Consider the following 21468-nt stretch of genomic DNA (forward strand, 5'->3'; position numbering starts at 1 on the left):
TCAAAAATCTTACAACAGGCGACACAACCGGTAGGTAATAAAAATATCAAATTAAATAGGTATGAACCATTAACACGAGGTATACAATGTATCTATCTATACGCCAATAATATAAATACAATGCGTATTTATACAAATATTATAGAGCGTCATATCTAATATAAAGCCTCATTATTATTAAAGATACACATCATCAATATTTAAACTAAGTGTTCTAATATGTCATTCACATGATTTACCAGTATAATTTAATACATACACACGTATAATATGAACAATAAGAAATCAAAATGGTATGTGACCATATTCTATGAAATATAACCACGGCGTGTTTCCGACGGTGGGGTATTCCATGACAATGTCGCTTACGAAATGCTTTTGCCTTGCCTGGCTACCTGAACTGAGTCATGAAATATTCCCAATATTTTCAGATGTGAAATATTTACGGAATACCCCTACTATGTTACTCCTCAGTTTTTTTTTTAATAAATGTATCTAAATTTTAATCTGGACATTTTTTGTTACAGCTTGGCTATAACATTTTTAATGTTTTTCACCTAAGCTAACCTAACCTACCTTTGAATCGCCACAGAACTTGATATCTTCACTTTCCATATATCATTGCATTGATATTATAGTTGAAATTTTCCAAGGTGTTTTTTTCGGCTCAAACATTAATCTGTGAAACAAAAGGCATTGTTTCTATATGCAGTACGGCTAGCTACCGAATCCCTTACGAGTGAAAAGAACGAGCCCTTTTTCTAATTCAGAGCTAACACGTTGGGTAATGTTGGACGATCGGCCGTCCACATCTGGGTCAAAGAAAAACGTGTTATCTTCGAATGAGCTAGCTTAACACGAATTTGAACCGAATAACGGCGCGGAAGCAACCGAGAACACTGAATATTAAATCTAACAATTGTCTACCAGAATCTGTGGGCCCACCGCGAACTACTGACCTCTCGTTCGTACGTTAATTCGCCTTTCTATCACTTTAATACGCAAGTGCGATGGAGAGACAGATAACGAAATTGCGATGTTCGATGTTCGTGTTAGTTCCTCTGGCTCCTCTATAGCATTCCATCTCGATAGACTTCGTCTTAATACCGGTATAATGTATCGTTTGGGTGCTGACCTGCCTGTTATATGAACTTGAAACATTTCTGCTTGTCGTGTGGAATGCGCGTTTTGAAGAGAACGGAGTCGGCTCGGTATTGTGTAGACAGCAGTGGAGTGTAGCCCATAACCTGTAACAAACAAAAAATAATTTAGTAGCAGATAAGGGTTAGAGATGAAACGTGCAAATGGACGGAGTTCTGCAAATGGGAACCATCCCACACAATATCCACTTATAGTTTTACTTCATGTTCTATCATTATACGGTCCGGTTCTCAATAGGGTATTATACTGTATTTAAAATAAATTATTTTACACCATGCATGAAATAAAGCACCAGATAATTATTAGAAAAACACAGATATGAGTTATTTATAAACACAAGTTCTATTTAATTAATCGGATAGAAATATAAAAAGTAGGTGAGTTGACCGTGACGTCACGGTGTAATGTCATATATATAAAATCGAAAAACCAGAACGGGATAAAAAACGAGGGAAGAAGCGAGATGGCGCCTTACAAATTTCTAAAAAAAGTTTTTGACACGTTTCTCAAAAACGACGCATGTATGATAAGAAAAAACTGTTTAAATCTATTATCTAAATATGGGAATAGAACTAGAGCATAAAAACTATCGCTTTCGATGCGTATTTAATTTACAATAAGCAAAAGAAATTTTCATAACAATCTATATTTTACGACGTTCGGCCGTTTCTCGGCAACTCTCGGTTAGTTTCGTTTCGGTGGTTCTACAGACTAGACCAAATTATTCGTTAGTTAAAGTAACCTAAATTATGTTTGTCATGTTGGTATACAGTTATTTCGGCGTTTTTTTACACGAAGTAAAATAAAAAGTGCTGTCATCCTCAACCTTAGTCTATAGCCTAATATATGAGTGACTTATGCCATATATGACTTAAGTTATCAATCAAAATAATATTATCATATTATTAATAATTTGTATTTTGTTGTTTAAAATTTATTTTTGAGTTATATTATTCAGATTGACTTTCACAGCTTCGGCAAATATTGTAATTCATCCGGGGAACGGGCTGCCGAGATGGGCCAAAAATACAAAGTTGATAGCAAGTTGTAATGTAGGTAGATAAAGTGCATGTTCAGTTATTTTTGAGCGACTTGATGAAAATAAGCAAATGTACAGTCAGCAGTCACTCAAATATCGTAATATAACTTTGTTGCCATAGAAATAAGGATGTGTTCCGATATAGTGGCGAAATATTGAGACACAAAAGCTGCTAATCTACAGTGGCTCGGACACTAAGAGAGAATGGGAGAGGATCGTGCCATGACGAGAGCGTAGTTGGGACAACGAAATGAGAGACGCCCGATTGGATGTCCTAGGTACCGCTGGAACGACGTAGTTGCTCAAGATCTGCTCAACCTCGGCCATGGCGACTGGCGAGAGCTATCGCAAGACCGAGAAACATGACGTGAACTAGTGTCGGAAGCCAGGACTTACTTTGGGTCGTTGCGTCACCGTAGCCGTAGTAAGTAATGTTAATATCCAGAAAGTAAATGGGAACTACCTAAGTTTGTATGAAAACGCGATTTATGGGCGGCGGCCGTCCAAATAAATAATAATAATTTTATGTTGAAACAAGTTTTAAATAAATATAGATGAAAAAATACAATCTTGCCTTTTATCAAATCACATCATTTTTTGAGAAAATTGCGAATTAAGTTATCCAAATAACGGCTACAAATAAGAAATCCCTATCACAGTTATAAACCCTGGCAGGGTTGAATACATAATAATGTCGGTATTTAACTAAACATAAGACAAACTCTTTATTTCATTTACGCGAGCGGAGCTGCGGGCCCGTCTAGTTTCATATAAATTCCATATTAGCAAATCGTTTTGACAGTTCTAAAAAAGTAACTGATTTGACTAGTAGGAAAATACCCTATTATTTTTTCGTGGGGTTGATTCCCGTTTTCAAAACTACGTCCAAATATTGTTTCACTGCACCCTTTCCAACTGTTAATGGAAAACATATGCCTCGAGTATCTACGTATTTATGCTACATATTCATATACACTCGGCGTCACGGAAATCGCACACCCACGGATTTTTGTTTCAAGCCGTTATAAACCTTATGTTGTTGAAGGTAAAGTATGAGTGTGTGGGATCATTTTAAAGAGAATTTAACCCTTCATTTAAAAACAATGCAATAGTTACTAAAGAGTAAAAAAAAGGCACCTTTTTTAATAAGAAATAAAAATCGTATATTCATGCAAAAAAATCAACAAATTAAAACACAATAAAATCAACAAATATCGGAATACAAATGCCTAAAACTAAACTTAAAACCTAGTGTTGCCTCCTCTGGCCTTAATGACTGCCTCCATGCGAGCCTTCATGGACCTCACGAGAGACACGACGTATTCTTGAGGAATAGCATCCCACTCTTCAATGACGGCATCTCGAAGCTGTTCCAGGGTCGCAGGTGCAGGATTACGTGACCGCACCTTCCGTTTTAGCTGATCCCAAAGGTGCTCTATGGGATTCAGGTCCGGACTCCTTGCTGGCCACTGCATGACGGTGATCCCAACCTGATCAAGGTAGTCCCGAACAATCAACGCTGTGTGGGAGCGGGCGTTATCCTGCATGAATGTGAATCCAGGACCGACAAATTCGGCGTATGGAACCACATGGTCCTCCAGGATCTCTGTGATGTACCGATGAGCAGTCATGGATCCCTGGCCTCGACCACCACCAGTGCGGGAAACACAAACGAGCTCGGTTTTGCCGGCGAGGGAAATGCCACCCCAGAACATGCAGGATCCTCCTCCGTATCCGACGGTTTCTTCAAGACAGGCCTGTGAATAACGTTCCCCTTGCCTCCTGTACACTTTTCTGCGCCTATCGTTGCAGAACAGGCACACCCTGGTCTCATCGGAGAAGAGGACAGCCTTCCATTGGTCGACCGTCCAATCCTTGTGTTCGCGAGCAAACTCACGTCTGACTCGCCGATGCTCTGCCGTCAATTTGGGACCCGTAGCCGCTCTATGGGGCATGATCTTCTTCTCCCGCAACCTTCTTCTTACTGTAGAGACACTCACCACCGTTCTCCGAACTGCTTGCAGCTGCTGCTGCAGCTGGACAGCGTTGGAGAAACGGTTCCGCAAAGACGTCGACACAATAAAGCGGTCGTCTCTTTCGGAAGTGCAGCGTTGTCCTCCGGATCCAGGCTTCCTGGTGAAGCTTCTAGTCCTCTGGAATCGATGAACTGCTCGGAGAACTCGGAAACGGCTTATGTTGAGTTGTCGAGCAACCGCAGACTGCGTCATTCCTGATTCCACCAGGGCTACTGCTTGAGCTGCTTCTGCTTCCGTGGTATCCATTTTCTTGGGGTGTTTTCTTTCTCCAGCTGTTCCGGTGTGACCTCTGTGAACTCTGGATACCGAATGACCCATATTCCACTTTTACCCCCCCTTTTAAACCTATCCAAGGTAACGCAACTAGCGACCCTTACAACGCGTATTGTAGGTGTTCTTTCAGAACGCCGTAATTTCGTGATTATTATTATTTTCCCCAAAAATGCTTTACTCATGTTTTAATGCTTATTAATTGTGCTTTTAAATGATGTATATATTGTGAGGGTATAATACATATGATAAGAGCTATATTCGCTTAAAACAAAAATCGGTGGGTGTGCGATTTCCGTGACGCCGAGTGTATTAAGTAAGGACACAGAGAAACTGAATCACTGCAGCACTTGAAGAAGCAAATATTTTAGCCACCAAAAGAATTCAATCATTAACAAATCAGTTAAAAGTAAGTAATAGTAAAGTGCGCATCGCTGATGGCACAGTACACTAAGAACAGTAGTGAATCTAAGGCCGCTCGGCAAGTTATTTGCCTACTTTTGCGTTGGCGCTTAGGGTTGTCACTTTTATTTTTAGTTAAATATTATTTGCGTATTATGAGTAGCACTACGTTTCTATTTATTATAATATAATGAAATGTTCTATCAATCCATAAATGAAGTATAAATAAAACGCTTTTTAAATATTTACATTAGGAAATGGCAGTTATTAAACAAATTATAAATTCGATACAGAAAAAAAATCCTCCGGTTTCTGCATGTTCGGAACGTTTTATTGTTTGCGGTTCTTAAAGTAAATTCTCATCCTTACGTATAACTTTAGTAAAAAGGTTTTAGGGAAGCATGGGCAAGTAGGTATTATGAAGAATGACAAGTAGTACGTTGCTTCTGGAAAAAAATATATGGAAAACTTGGCATAATTAATAGAAGACTTTTTTCAATTGGGATATGTACGTTATGGACCGAAGTTATTTTTCATCAACCCTCCCCAACCCTCCCCCCTCTGCGTCACCCCCCCACACCCCCGCAAAGGGCCCGAACCGCGGTTTTTCTAAATTTTTAAGAAAACCGTTCAAGATATAGAAAAAGTGTGTAGGAACGAAGTGATCCTTAGTAAATTTGCTATTTATCTCTTATACACACTATAGTGCTATCACTTATAGTTTTTGTGAAATCTGTCACCATGTATGCATTTTTTTTAGAATTTACGTTTTTTTTCTTTTGTAAGATAACTTTTCTCAAAATATACTTACGATATCGCTAAATTTTGTTTAATTTAAATAAATAGTTAATATGTTCTTTAAAATGGTGTATTATTTATTTCTAAACTCCTTCATTTGACGATGCTATGCCATTTTGAACATACATCGTCTTCAAACATTTCTAAGCTCACCGAAGATCGTTACTATTAAATTAACCACTTGACTGTGAAACAGATCGCACGGTCGCGTTTTTATAGCTCGCCTCACATAGAAGGTAGCCTATAGAAGTGGTGTGCGCGTGCCTCCGTTAGGGGCAAAATATACGCAATGCGACAATATTAAAAACACGTTTTAACATTCCTGACAATATACCAAAAACAATAATCTACGTATTTCGGTCGGGTTATTGAAATGAAATGAAAATTTTTATTTGTTGCCCACCATAACCCATACCACATTTAATGTGGGGAACAAACAAAAAGTGAGACTGTGACAAGGACAAGCAATAGTACCGCTTTCTTGCTACTCCTACTGAAAGTTCTATAAGTGTATCTTTTAACAACAACAACAACAAGTTCGGTCATTTGGCCCCTTCCCCGTTTCCTCTCTATTATTGTACCTCTATGTTGCCTCACCATGCCTATCACGCTCTAACAAGTATGTAAGTGCGAAAGGGACGCGCATAGTGATAGGCGATAAAAATGGAACCGTGCTGCGCTCGCTGACCGAATTTTATACAACACAAACGAGGGTGAACCCACGATTTTTGACCACCGCACACATGAAAAGTTCATCATCTTCTTCGCGTTGTTCCCGGCATGTTGCCACGGCTCATGGGAGCCTGGGGTCCGCTGGCAACTAATCCCATGATTTGACATAGACACTAGCCATCTGACCTTCCAACCCAGAGGGGAAACTAGGCCTTACTGGGATTAGTCCGGTTTCCTCACGATGTTTTCCTTCACCGAAAAGCGATAACTAACGCGAGGAAGAAGATGTGTGTGGTGATCAAAAATCGTGGGTTCACCCTCAGTTGTGCTGTAGGTACCTATAAATTTCGGTCAGGATCCGTTTCATATACAGACAAGTGGTTAATAACGATATTAGCTGACATTGAAAATATTTGAAGGCGATGTATTTTAAAAATGGCATAGGATCGTCAAAAGAAGTAGTTTAATAATAAATAACACATACATACATATAATCACGCCTATTTCCCGGAGGAGTAGGCAGAGACCACGGTTTTCCACTTGCTACGATCCTGACATACCTCTTTCGCTTCCTTCATTTTCATTACATTCCTCATACACGCTCGCCGGTTTAGGGTAACGTGCTCTTGACCTGGCCTTTCTTCAGGATTTCCCCGATCTGATCAGAGAAAATCCGCCAAGGTCGACCCCTTCCAACTCCCACTTCCATTTCTCCCTTATACACTCTCTTTGAGGCTAACAATTTCTCTCATTCTTTCCACATGTCCAAATCATCTCAAAATACCTTTCCCAATTTTAGTCACTACATCAACATTCAGTCCACACTTTTCCCTTATCACACTGTTCCTAATTCTATCTTGCAATCTCACACCACACACACTTCTCAGCGCTTTCATTTCCACTGCATTCACTTGGCTCTGATGCCTCTTCTGCCATACCCAACTTTCGCTACCATACATAATTGTAGGCACCAACACCCCTCTATGAACAGCCAACCGTGCTTTTTGCGACACCTTCTGGCTGCTCATAAAAGCGTTAACCCCTGGAGCGCCCCAGAATTACCGTAGTATGGAACTCCTATACTAGTTACCAGCACACGTGTCTGTTTAGGGCGCTCCACGGGTTAAGTGTCCCATTCACACGTTTTCCAGCATTCACTCTCCTTTCAATGTCTTTATCATGCTTACCGTCCCTAGTGAACAAGGTTCCCAGATACACAAACTCTTTCAATAAATAATACCCATTTTAAATAACATATTAACTATTTACTTAAATAAAAAAACCGGTCAAGTGCGAGTCGAACTCGCGTTCCAAGGGTTCCGTACATAAGTCCGACTCACGCTTGACTGCACATTTCTAATAGGTTTTCCTATTATCTATAGGTAAAGTACTATTTTGTGTATTTTTTCAATTTTAGGCCCAGGAGTTTCAGAGATAAAGGGGGGGGGGGGGGGGGGGAATGGTCGGACAGACAGACAGACGCACGAGTGATCTTATAAGGGTTCCGGTTTTTCCTTTTGAGGTACGGAACCCTAAAAGCGTGAAAGATATCGTAAGTGTTATTTAAGAAAAGTCATTAGAAGAAAAAAAACACTGAAAATGCTAAAAATAGCATCTTCCGTGACGTATTGCGCAAAAACTATAAGTGATAGCAATATAGTGTGTATAAGAGATAAATAGAAAATTTAATAAAGATCACTTCGTTCCTACACCCTTTTTCTGTATCTTGAACGGTTTTCTTAAAAATTGAGAAAAACTAGGTTTTGGACCCTTTGCGGGGGTGTGGGGGGGTGACGCAGAGGGGGGAGGGGAGGGGAGGGTTGATGAAAAATAACCTCGGTCGACAACGTACATATCCCAATTAAAAAAAGTCTTCTATTAATTATGCCATAATTTTAGCTAATTTCACTGAACTAAAGTCCGGGTTTGAGGAGTCGTTATTGAGACACTATAATATTTTTTTACTACTCGTCGACTGTAATTTTTGAATTAAGATTTCATATACCAAACTGCAAATGGGTATTTTTAATGTACGGGTCCCAACTCAACTATAATATTCATTTCGATACAGTTTAGTCAACTATAATGAAATTGACCAATCACAGCTCGTCGCGGTCAAGAGGACGAAACAAAACCATAGCTCAAATTAATTATTAATTTTAGGTTGTATAGTAGAAACAATTGGTTCATAAGTCAGAAACGCGCATGTGACACCCTTAATATAGCAACATCCATAGACTACGAAAACCACTTAGTGTTGCTTGTTAGTCTCCATAGGCTATGGTGGCCAAAATCGAGAAAATAACTGTCTAAAAATTGAATTTAGCGCGGAGCAAGTACCAGGGTCTCATGAGTTACGAGAAGGTGTCATTGACCAACTAACGCGGTGGCCGGGGCGCGTACCAGTATTATGAAGGTATCGCGGCTGCTCCCGTATCTTAGCTGTATACTTTTGGTTTGGTTTGTTTGTATGATTCTACTAGTTTAAAGTATTATTTTTGTTGATTCGTAGAAAAAGTATTGTATACAATAGTGATATTCAATCTTGTTTTACTTATACTATTGCCTCTGTTCATAGTCATGATCAAAAAAATTAAGGCCTACCGTCAGAGCAGACAAATGCGAGCGGGCGGGTAGCGTACTCGAATGCGCGCGATCACAGTCGCGGTACGGCCCACACTGCCGCCACCGTATTCCCCCGTATATTATGCTAATGTGTGCGTGGCAGCGCGTGCGTACACGGCGCCCGGCGCGCACGCACACATTCAAGCCGGCGGCGGCACATTTCTATGAAGATTCACTACTCACTACTGTTCTTGTACTGTGCTGATGGGGACATGAGAAAACAACTGGATGCAGTTGTGCCTCGTCTAGTCAAAGAGACCGTCACGGGCTACCCGGGGCGGCGGAAAGTTCAGCGTGACGTTACCTGGCGCTCATACTCTTAAACTAAATACAAACCTGGGAAAAGAACTGGATGCACTTATGCCTCTCGTGGAAGTGCGTCTCGTCGGAGGAGAGCGTGACGGGACAGCCAGGGCATCGGAACGTCCAGCGCGACGTCACCTGCGAACACGCACACATTGTTAAATCCGCTCATTAGTTTATATATTGCCCATAAGTATGTAAACGGAGGACTTGATAATAGGAAATTACAACTGGCAACTTTGTAAAAAGTCTCCAGCAGAGCTTAAGAGGATATGACTATTGCTAGTATGGCGGCCGATCTCGATACGGTAATTTCCAATATTTGATTTGCCAATATTTAATTTATATGAAAACTATAAAAGTGACGTCACGGTCAAGTCACTTACCTTTTCACTTTTTTAAGTTCTAATTAAATCATTTATTAAATAGATTTTGTGTCAAAAAATAACTGCTCTATGTTTTTCTAATAATTATCTGGTGTTTTATTTCGTTGAAGGTGTGAAATTTATTTTAACCCATTAGCGGCTGAATTTTTTTTATGTCGCCGATTTTGATGATTTTCAGATATATTACTATATTAGGCCTCAGAAACAGAAATATGAAATTTAAATTTAAATCCGACTTGTAGTTTAGAAAAAAAATACTGATGCCGCATGGCATCGCTAGCCCTCTACCGTGTCATTAAAAACATTTTGTTATTTGTCAGCATTTATTGAACATGAAAGTTATAATCACATTTGGCAAAAGTCCTGCAACATTGCAATCTGGATTGTCTTTTACACTGTTCCAAAGCACATTCTACGTACATACTCAGCACATGTTACCAAATAATGACCAACCCCATCATAGCGAATATCATCAGCAACTCGAATACCGGTCTGAGATTGTCGCAACCCTTGAGGACAGACCGTTTATTAAGAAGTCTGCATACGTCTGTGTAATGTAACCAGCTGTGTAACCAGCAAGTGATAAAAACTGTCATCACAACGTAGCATGATGTTCCCAATTCTACTATATTGACTAGAAAATCAGTGACTCGTCGTATAGGAAGACCCGGTTTATGGTTCTATCTGAAGTTCTCTACAGAATGGAAACCGGTATCGCGATGTCTTAGATGTAAACAGCATCACCCTACCACACCAGATATCTTAATAACAGTCAGTGATGTTACTAATGAAGTAACAACCAACTAAGTGGGTTGGACCTTGATAGACTGTATGGGCAAGAGGTTCAACATAGCCACTAAAACTTAAAATCCTTACTTTTTTGACAGTAATTGTATTCGAGATATTTAAATAGCCCGATAATATTCTAAAATCATGATGAAAACGCTAACAAATAGGGGAAAATAAAACATAGAACATGTAACACATATCATGTGATCTACATAAGCGGCTAATGGTGCCGTCCGGCATCGGAGAATTTTCTCATGCCATATACAAAATCTGAAATCAAAGTTTAATATTCTATGTATATCATTGCATCAATTATACATACCACGTCCTGATAAAATACATAACATAAATATTTTACTAGAAAAACAACTATTTCTGACCAGTTTACTTAGAATGAACACCAAAAATTTGTATTTTTTTCAATACTCAATTTTTGGGTACCTGAAACCAGTAGGAACAATTCAAGTTGCTTAAAATATGTAATTAAATTGATAACTGATATCCTTGAGTATCTAATTAATCACAAAACTCCTTAATTTTCTGCTTATTGTATCCTTAGAGAGCGAAATACTAAGCACAGGAAAAGCGATGCCGTATGGCACCGCTAGCCGTTAATGGGTTAAATACAAGAAACATCCCTCTACTTATGCGCGCTTCCGCAGTGCCAGGAGATGGTACATTGAACTACCGATATCTACCGATTAATTTGCCCCCGAGGGGGTTCAGCTTAAAAGCGCCTTAAAGCCATGCTACAATAATTTCCCACCTTGACGGGAGGTTTCCTAGTGATGTGCGCGACGAGGAAGTTCATGGCGATGTCCTCGCAGTTCATGAACTCGTCAACGTAGTCGCGGATGGCGGCAGGCAGCGCGCGCCAGTAGGCCCACAGGTAGTAGCGGTGCACGAACGCCGCGCCCGTCAGCACCATGCTCAGTTCGCAGCTGCAACAGTGTAATATTCCTTACCGTCCGGTTTGCCTGTAAATAGAGCCGGAATACTCTCGGCAGTAAATTTGTTTTATAGCAGGCGAAGTTGTTTAACCCCTCGTGCTAATATAAGAAAATTGAAACACGAGCGTAAAGAGTGGTTCTAAAAGTGGAATGAGCGTAGCGAGGATCATAAAGGGTTTATGATATGTGTATAGATAAAATACATTACAGCCCTAGGTCGAAATCTAGGATTTTGCGAACCGCATCGCCTATGTATAATAACACCTTTTACGAGCAAGTGTGTTGAATAATAATTTCATCATCTGTTCATGCTCATATAGGGTAATATTCCATGCAGGCGTCGAGAGCATTATAACAGTTCGTTCTACTCCCAAGAGACCTCATGGTTTTAATGCGGAGGTAATAAATGTCACATGTGTGTTGGCCACTAAAAATATAAAGATATTTCCTTCAATTCCCTTTCATTGTGTATACTTAGCGACCACTAAACTACTGCTGTACCTATCTCTTATTAGGTAAAGACAGATATATACCTTTCGATTTAGTCGTATTGCAATTTGTACACCATGCTTGATAAACACGTAATGATTCAGTATCGTTGCAGCCTTAGCCATTACTTGCTTCCTATTTGGTTTTCAGTTTACTCGAATATCAGTCTCTTGTATCGTTTCGTTTCAAGCCTGAAATTAGCTGTCACATTATACACTTGGATGTTCAGAAGCTGTTGGATCACATAATTATACTTTTCCTTACTACGTATAAGACTACTTTGCTTTGCTTCGCTTTAAAGATTGCGCAAAGAGGGACTTGATTGCCTTCCATATCGACCACCGAGACTGGGAGAGGCTCGCAGAGCAGCGGACGGAATGGCGCAAACGTGTTGTGGAGGGTCGCAAGTTTTGTGATGAGACCTGGTTCGCCACACTCGCTGACAAGAGACAAAGACGACGACAAGGTGTCTCAGTACCGGTTTCCGCAAACTTCTCTTGTCAGACCTGTGGTAGACCATGTCGGTCTCGCATCGGTCTATTCAGCCACCAAAAACGGTGTTTCTCCGGTGTTACACCATAAATCGTCTGCTATAGACGAAAAGGCCTATGATGATTGATAAGACTACCTACCTAGTGAGTGATGATAGTTCCTTTCCTGGTACTGTTTTTTTAGGGTTCCGTACCCAAAGGGTAAAAACGGGACCCTATTACTAAGACTCCGCTGTCCGTCCGTCCGTCCGTCCGTCTGTCACCAGGCTGTATCTCATGAACCGTGATAGCTTGGCAGTTGAAATTTTCACAGATGATGTATTTCTGTTGCCGCTATAATTAACAACAAATACTAAAAAGTACGGAACCCTCGGTGGGCGAGTCCGACTCGCACTTGTCCGGATTTTTTATGTGGTACCTAGTCAGCAGACCAGTCGCCTGATGGGAAATGGTAACCGTCACCCATGCACCCCGCAAAGGATCATTCCACATTCATCACGGTCTGGGCAGAATCCACGAGATGCCCGCTTGTTCTTAGTGTGCCATGTACAAGAAGTGGGAAATGAGCCTTGCTCCTTCGGCGGCTCTTACGGCTTGACTCGCAAAATTTTTTTGGTCCACATGTTGCCTTCTAACCTTTACATCTACAACAAAAGACAAGCGTTACCTGTAATTCGAGTTGTAAAGAAACCCGTTGTTGTAGTTGAGGTCCCAGGCATGGTATCGTCCGGGGAACCCCACAATGCGGTCTCGGTGCTCGCGCCACACTCTGCAAAACATCCCATTAGGTATGATTAGAACATTTTTATCAAATCATAGGAGCCTTTTTCTATATTATGCCGCTAAAATTAGTTAAATGGTACTCGTTCTAGTTCAACTAGTTTCCAGGTCCACTTTCATCAAACCAGAAATCAGAAAGTGTACCTGAAGTTCAACATGACCTCGTCATTCCTGAGCTGCCCGTCGCAGAGCACGATCGTTACAAGCCCCGATGCATATGTTTTCGTCTAGTCAGACCATTTTTTGAGGTTCTCGCGTTTGTACAAAAATATGTCGGTGTAAGTAGGTACCTGAAGGCGAACACGATCTCGTCGTGCCTGAGGTGCGCGTCGTCGTCGACGCAGAGCACGGCCTCGGTGTCGATGAGGTCGTACGGCAGGAAGCGGTTGTTCAGCGAGTTGCGCACCGCGCGCACCACCGCTACGGGCGCGCCGCTCTCCGGCCAGGCCAGCGAGGCGGACGGCGGAGTACGCCCGTTCCATACCACCACCACCTACAAAACCGCACAAAGATAGACGTACAGTTAAAGCGACACAACCGCATCATCGCATGCGAAACAAACTACGACTATACATTTTGTACTATACAAACTAGGGCTCCCGATATCCGTGCTACACCCCAACCCGTGCGTCCGTGTTCTTAGCCCCGGCGGTGCTAAGCGTCCGAACTACACGAACCCGTCAAAGTCCGTGTCCGTGTAGTGCGTTCGGCTCCGGATGTAGTTGTTGTTGTTCTGTTTTTTTTTTTCGTATTGCTTGTGATTGGTAATGTGTTATTGTTCGTTATAAACTTTTCATTCTTCGCTATTATAAAGAACGCGTCCGATCGACACTATAGGTCGAGAACGGGCCGGACCCTTGGATCCGGTCACACAGGTAACACGGGTACACGGATCTTAATTACACGGACCCTAATTACCCGTTCCGAATGGGCCACAAATCCGGTTTCGTGTAACACGAGAACGGGGCCCCGGAGACGGGTACACGAAACCCGGACGCTACCGCGAGCCCTAATACAAACATGGCTGTTGGGTGTTCAATATGACGAAACATGATTTTATCTGTTGTAATCGCCGCTCACCTTGTTCAAGTACGGTAGACCGCGCAGGCGCGCGACGGCCGCCGCCAGCACCGCCTCTCGCTCGTACGTGAGGATGACGACGGTGAACTGCTCCCGCGGGCGGTCGCCGCCCAGCGCTTCGCTGAACTCCTTGCCGGCGCCTCCCGCACCCGCGCCCACCGGCCGGAACCCGGCTGCCGATCCCATGAAGCGCGCCTCCGATGTCACTGGCGGATCCCACGGCGTCTGCGGGTACAGCGCGAACGGGTCCGCCCACTCGTTCCATAGTTCGTACCCGTGCACCAGCCCTATCGAATAATTACGGCGGTATGTCGGGCTTGAGTACGGCGCCTCCAGGGGCCCAAGCGTCTCCTCCGGCTCCGCGTCTATCGCCGGCGGTTCCAAGCGTGGCGGATAATACGATTCGTTGAAGGCCGGTGTCCCGACCGTCGGCGCCGCCGGCCGCGCCGGTATGTTCAGGCGTGTTCGGATCACTGCTAACAGTGAATCCACCATCACTTGAACTGAGCTAAGGTACCGCTCCCAGAATAATCGCCCCTGTCTCCGAAATGCGAGCAGGTCGGCGTCGGAAAACGCTCGTAAAACAAAGTGCAGCTCAGGAACTCGAGCCTTGGGAAGCAATAGTACTGCACGTCGCCAATCGAGCACTTCGTCATAAGGCAACGTAATTCTGTCTCCACCTAAGACGACTGGAATTGCGCCGGATCTCAAACCTTCATACAGCCTTGCTTGCAGCAATGCCGTCGAGGTATAACTTGGATCGCTTGGAGCAAGAATGACGACAAAGGTAGAATCTTTTAGCAAGGCACGCCTCGAGCGGTCTGTGCCGCATAAGGCCCAATCACCAATAGGGTACACTGTACGTTTTTCGATGGGTGGGTCGCATTCAAATTGCAGGAAAAATACATCTGACGTGGAGCTCGACTTTGCAGTCTTTTGGAGTGCTTCGATCACAGATTTATCCTCATTTTTATTCAATCCATTAAAAGGCGGTTGCGAGCCCTGAAAACTAAACGCAGCTAATGTATTCGTATCAAATGATTATTAATCAATCTATTTATTTTATTTCGAATTGTAAATAATAATACTTACCTCAGTAAATATTTCCGTCTGGCGGGAGCTATTGGAGCGCAGTCCAGCCATACATCTCCGCCGGGTGGGCCAAGCGCTGGGGGCGTTACGATGTCGAATCCAGGCCGGAACTGATTCAGAGTAAACGTAGACTGTGCTATCATAGCCCTGCCAGTTGTAGCGCTCTTAAACGCGTCGCCAGCGCCCACAGACAACTCCCTTCGTGCTAAGTTAATAAGGACGTGGTTGCGACCATCGCCACCCCAGTACGGCAAACTTTTGATTACGGTTTCATTTAAAGACAATTTTAAGTTGTCATCTCTTGATCTGAAATGAACTTGGTACATTAAATAAAATCATATGCATAATACTAAAAAATTCATTTAGTAAACAGGATAGTATTAGAAGCGAGCGAAATTCTTACATTGAATTCCTTTCTGAAGAGAAAGCCTCTCCAACTAGGACTAGATAGATACAAGCTGCTTTGGGGTCTTGTGTAATATGCGCATTGTAGCCCAGTGTCTGTCTTACTGTCGTTTTCAAGAAGCCATCCACTTCCGCGCCAGCAATGGGCGCATACGTATCAGGGTCGTAAAAGTATACAGGAAAGCCGGATGTAAGAGAACAACGGGAGTGATCAAAACAGGAGTGCATGCGACAGTGGTGTTGGGAAGCAGAGGAGAGGGGTGGGAGGACGGGCGGAGGTTGTGAAGGGAGGAGAGGAGAAGGTGGAGCGAGCTCTGGAGAGTCTCGGCGAATGGCCTCGAGCTGCGCGAGGCGCGCCTGGTCGGCGGACACGCGCAGGCGCTGCAGCTCGGCGGCGGCGCGCGCGTGTTCGGTTTTGGCGCTGTCGGCGCGCGCGCCCGCTGCCGCCGCCTCCCGCTGCAAGCGCGCTCGCCGAGCTTCAAGCTCACGGAGCTCTGTCGATACTGATGCCTGTACAATGAAAACAAAATTAAGGAAAAGGTAAACAGCACTAAGTACAGAAGTTCCAATGTTTAATGTTAAGAGACGATTCTACGGTTAAGATAAATTAGAATGTGCAGTCCAACTTTTGTTATACTTACAAGAAGACTACCTATTGTATACAAGTTGATCTTACCTTAATTTAAATATATAGTATAAAAACTATAAGCTTACAAACTAAGTACCTACATGTTTAAGTGTCTGAAGTGTTTAAAGTTGGGTTGATATAGTTGAGTTGTATAGATTTTGTAGGACCTACACATACAAGCATGAAAAAACCTCATCTTGTCATAACCCTCAGTCAGGAGGAATCAAGAAGAATATTTAAATAAATAGTTATTTTATTCTTACCTTAATTCTAAGCATTTCTTCTATCCTAATCTTGAGATCTGCAGCATTCATCAATGAAAAGTCTCCATAGGCATCCAGAGTATGGCGCATGGGGTTGCCATCAAAGGAAAACGACAATGAATCATACTGAAACAGAAATGTACCTAATCAGTTTAGAATCTTCTACTTGTGTAGGTACTAGAAAAATAGTCTGTACCTAAATATATTTCTTAACCATAACCATACATTAATTTGCAAGTTTTTTAAATACTTTTAATAACAACATTTATGCAAACCAAACTAAATTGCCTTTTAAACACACCACCTATTCGGAAAAGGGCTTTTTCTTCCCTGCTAGGAGGGATCAAAGTGGCACTTTTCTTCCCTGCTAGGAGGGATCAAAGTAACACTTTTCTGTTCTAGCACACTATTTTTACATTTTTATGCACATTATTTTTTTAGCTTAAATAATCTGTTTAAGCATCAGATTGTGTCAACACTAAGATTTTTTTATTTTCCTCATAGTTGATGTGAGAAGCAGTATATGTCACACGGTATCAAAATTATTTCGTCTTGGGCGTTAACACTTGAATCCCTCATTACGCTCAGGATTCAATGTACGCCCTTGACGGAAATATATCATTTTGATCCCTTGTAACACAAACTACTATTATAAACCCTTAGCCATATTTTCAAGGTGAATATAAAGGCCATCCTGAGCATGTTTTACTAGGGGCCAAACCATAATCGCCCCCCAATAGTATGCTAGGATTGATTAAACAACCCATGTTGTAGGTAGGCACCCTAAAGTCATAAAAATTGTCTAATATATGTACTTACTAAAGAAAATAGGCTATTATCCAGTATTTCGCAGTAGCCATCATAGGTATTTAACAATGTTAGGAATTTATATGAGTGCCCTGCTATCAATAACAGTTATGTCAATGAAAATGAAATGAAAATGAAAAATAGTTTATTTTGTCAATCCCTCATCAACTCATCATTGCTAGAAAAAGTTCTAGGTATAAACATGATACATTGTAATTGTAATTAGCCTTTATTATTGAAGTTAGTTGGTACATAGTATACATTAATTCGGTTTCATAACTTTAACTTCAACTCGTCCTTTGACTCCCTCATCCATAGCTTTCCATTTGTTTCTTTCTTTTGCTGTTTGCATCCATTTACCTCCTCCTATTCTTTTTAGATCATTCGACCATCTAAACTTTTGTGGACTACTCTTTCTTTTATTACAACAAACATGATACATACTCGTACAGCAAGCCTAGAGAAGTTTCCAATTAATCTAAACTGTAAAGATTTGAATTCAGTTAAAGAATGTGGACAATTGGATATAGTATATCCCATACCTCATTTTTTTAAATAAATACAGAAAATATTTTTATACCTATAAACTACATACCCATAATTATACAACAAAAATAAAAATTAAAACTATAAAGTTATATACAAATGTATTAGGTATGGAACCCAAAGGTTCCGCAAAACTCTGCCAATGTACTTTTGCTGTATTTAAAGGGTCTAGCAGGCTAAGCGAACAAGAAGTGCCCCCAACAACGGATTTGGTCATTCTTTCAGGTGGTGTACTGGCAGGTCCTAAGAACTCTCTATGCTTAATATCAGTCCTCGATCTTCTTTTGTTTTCGAGTTATTCAGGATAATGTAAAATCATCACTGTATCATTGAAAGTGTCATATTTTGTAAACCATTCAAGTTAGATTAACCAAACAAAATTATATTTGACAACAATAAAATAGACTACAAAATGAATATGTTTAACCTGCATCATGTCCTTATAGTTCATTATAAAAAAAAAAAAATATTTTTCTTGTTATTATTTTTTATACTATTCGCGGAGGTACACCTACAAAAAAAAATGCATGAGTAGCCACTAATACCCACTATATACACATATAAAAAGATTTGCATAAATCTTCGTGCGTCATGTCAAAAAAAAAACATTATCGAACAAGGATCTCGGAAACGGCTCTAAACATAAAAAAACTCAAAAATGCGCGTTTTCCCAGAGATAAGACCTAGCTAAATCAATTTATCGCCCCCGAAAACACCCATATAGCAAATTTCATCGAAATCGTTAGAGCCGTTTCCGAGATCCTTGTTCGATAATGTTTTTTTTTTGACATGACGCACAAAGATTTATGCAAATATTTTTATATGTGTATATAGTGGGTATTAGTGGCTACTCATGCATATTTTTTTTTGTAGGTGTACCTCCGCGAATAGTATAAAAAATAATGAGAAGAAAAATAAATTGTTTTTTTTTTTAAATGAAGTATAAGGACATGATGCAGGTTAAACATATTCATTTTGTAGTCTATTTTATTGTTGTCAAATATAATTTTGTTTGGTTAATCTAACTTGAACGGTTTACAAAATATGACACTTTCAATGATACACTGATGATTTTACATTATGCTGAATAACTCGAAAACAAAAGAAGATCGAGAACTGATATTAAGAGTAGAGAGTTCTTAGGACCTGCCAGTACACCACCTGAAAGAATGACCAAATCCGTCGTTGGGGGCACTTCTTGTTCGCTTAGCCTGCTAGACCCTTTAAGACCAGGCAACTTATTTTGTCAATTATTTTCCTATTTTTGTAACACTACCTATAAGACAAATTTAGAAGGTGTAACTTCGCTTACCTTCGACAAATAGTAGTGTGTTACAAGCGGCACCACAAATAATATTACGGAGACCATTAAAATTACTCGAGACAACTTTAAATGCCCTAGCCATTGGCATAGACGGTCATTGAGTAACATTTTGCACGATTGAATGAGTTTCACCTACTTCTCAAAGGTAGTATATATAAAAACATATTACGCTAATAATTTTATTATCCCTAAATACAAGAATCTGTTTCATTCCACAGACGTAAGAAAGTCGCATGCATTAATTTCGTACGTATTGTAATAGTATGAGTACAACTCCGCTGTGTAGATACTTCAAGTCATTTTGACATGACATTATTTTTTTCATCTGGACAGGCTAAAGCTCTAAGCCATACTGCCTTGACAGTCGACGGGAATCGGTCGGGCATAGGTCGGGGCATGTCATGAATCTAGTATTAAACTGGATTGTGCAAGAGTGGTGGGGATAACTGACAGAACGGGATAGTCTTACGTATCTTTCAGTAGGAGTAGCAGAGAAAGCGCTATTATTGTTTGTCCTTATCACATTCTCACATATTTTTTGTTCCCCACCTTTTTTTAGTATGGATAATGGTGGGCAACAAATAAATTCGACCAATCACAGTGTCGCATTTGCGTATGTTTTGTCCCTCACGGAGGCACGCGTATACCACTTCTATACGATCCTACCTTCTATGGGGCATGTCGGGGGTAGTTTTTAGGGTTCCGTACCCAAAGGGTAAAACGGGACCCTATTACTAAGACTTCGCTGTCCGTCCGTCCGTCCGTCCGTCCGTCTGTCACCAGGCTGTATCTCACGAACCGTGATAGCTAGACAGTTGAAATTTTCACAGATGATGTATTTCTGTTGCCGCTATAACAACAAATACTAAAAACAGAATAAAATAAAGATTTAAATGGGGCTCCCATACAACAAACGTGATTTTTGACCAAAGTTAAGCAACGTCGGGAGTGGTCAGTATTTGGATGGGTGACCGTTTTTTTTTTGTTTTTTTTTTTTTCATTATGGTACGGAACCCTTCGTGCGCGAGTCCGACTCGCACTTGCCCGGTTTTTTTTCTTAAGCCCCCTCCAGACTATGCGCGTGAATCGCGGACGAAGCCGCGAACGCAAGTGTGGAGTCGATTTTCGCAGACAGCGAAATCGACTCCTCGATTAAAGACACGTTTCATGACAAACGACTGGTACGAAATCCATGTTGAGAATGAACAAATCGTCGACTTTTTCATCGCAGTGCGCGCAGTGAATTTTCTGCGATATATTACAGCGCGATTCTAAAATCGTGTCGCAAAAATTAAAATCGTGGTGCGCGCTTGGCCTTAGGTATTTACGTATTTTCATGAACCACTTTATGTACGTACCGAAATACTGTCATCCTTTTTTGCTGTGGGTGACAGTGCTGAGTAAAAACAAGATAGATATATATTTATGTTTGTGCCGTCAAAATGGGTGCTATTTGTATAAGCAATTGTACGTATAAAACAATATGTCTTGTCCCTATTATACATAGGGTTGCCAGATGGTCGGGATTTGGCGGGATTCTCCCGATTTTTAGCATGTGTTCCCGATTCCCGACGAAGGGAAAATTGTCCCGAAAAACAGCTTCACGTTGTAAAGCAATAATTTCATGTTCCGAACTGTCGTCGAGCGGGCGAGCGATCCGCGTCGAGCGCGTAGCTTACGTAGTGCCAATAATGTAAAATATCGTTGTTTTTAATACAATTACTTTAATTTGAATGTTTTTTTTTCCCGACTTAAGTCCCAAAATCCCGAAAAAATTATATTTTTTCCCGATAATAGCGCCTTTCGATCTGGCAACCCTAATTATACAGGTCTATGATAAATGCATAGCGCTGTCTCGCTTGCACATGTCATTCTCTACTGAAAATTCCGAACGTCGGGATTTGGCTCGGATTTGGTCTGGATCTGGTTCCGGCTTACTCGCCGAATAGGGAGCGTGCATGAACTATAGGGGGCAGTATCGGAGCCGTCAGATTTTTGGCGAGGAGTATTCGTGAAATACCACTGAAATATTATATAGGTCCATGTGAAATACACACTGAAATACAAAAATCAATATCTGGGAGACCGAGCCTTGCTCGGAAAACATATAAAAAGTCAAAAATGCGCGTTTT

The 21468-nt window shown here is 41.2% G+C and overlaps 1 protein-coding gene across 1 annotated transcript; it reads right to left on the minus strand.

Moving 5' to 3' along the window:
- Positions 1-576: 576 nt before the first annotated feature.
- Positions 577-19535, minus strand: LOC134805154 (exostosin-3). The gene is made up of 10 exons (XM_063778454.1): positions 19325-19535; positions 16660-16785; positions 15767-16278; positions 15364-15669; positions 14272-15280; positions 13482-13684; positions 13079-13180; positions 11248-11422; positions 9340-9444; positions 577-1247 (listed from the first exon to the last, which is right to left on the minus strand). Exons 1-10 carry the CDS (start codon positions 19442-19444, stop codon positions 1143-1145), a joined length of 2763 nt encoding a protein of 920 aa, XP_063634524.1. The 5' UTR covers positions 19445-19535; the 3' UTR covers positions 577-1142.
- Positions 19536-21468: the final 1933 nt, after the last annotated feature.

Source organism: Cydia splendana, chromosome Z (assembly GCF_910591565.1).
Source record: "Cydia splendana chromosome Z, ilCydSple1.2, whole genome shotgun sequence".
NCBI lineage: Eukaryota > Metazoa > Arthropoda > Insecta > Lepidoptera > Tortricidae > Cydia > Cydia splendana.

Coding starts and splice junctions, on each gene's coding strand:
- LOC134805154 (XM_063778454.1), bottom strand. CDS start 19,444: ATGTTACTCAATGACCGTCTATGCCAATGGCTAGGGCATTTAAAGTTG. Junction 15,670..15,766: donor TCTTCAGAAAGGAATTCAAT/GTAAGAATTTCG, acceptor AGTTCATTTCAG/ATCAAGAGATGACAACTTAA. Junction 15,281..15,363: donor AGACGGAAATATTTACTGAG/GTAAGTATTATT, acceptor AGCTGCGTTTAG/TTTTCAGGGCTCGCAACCGC.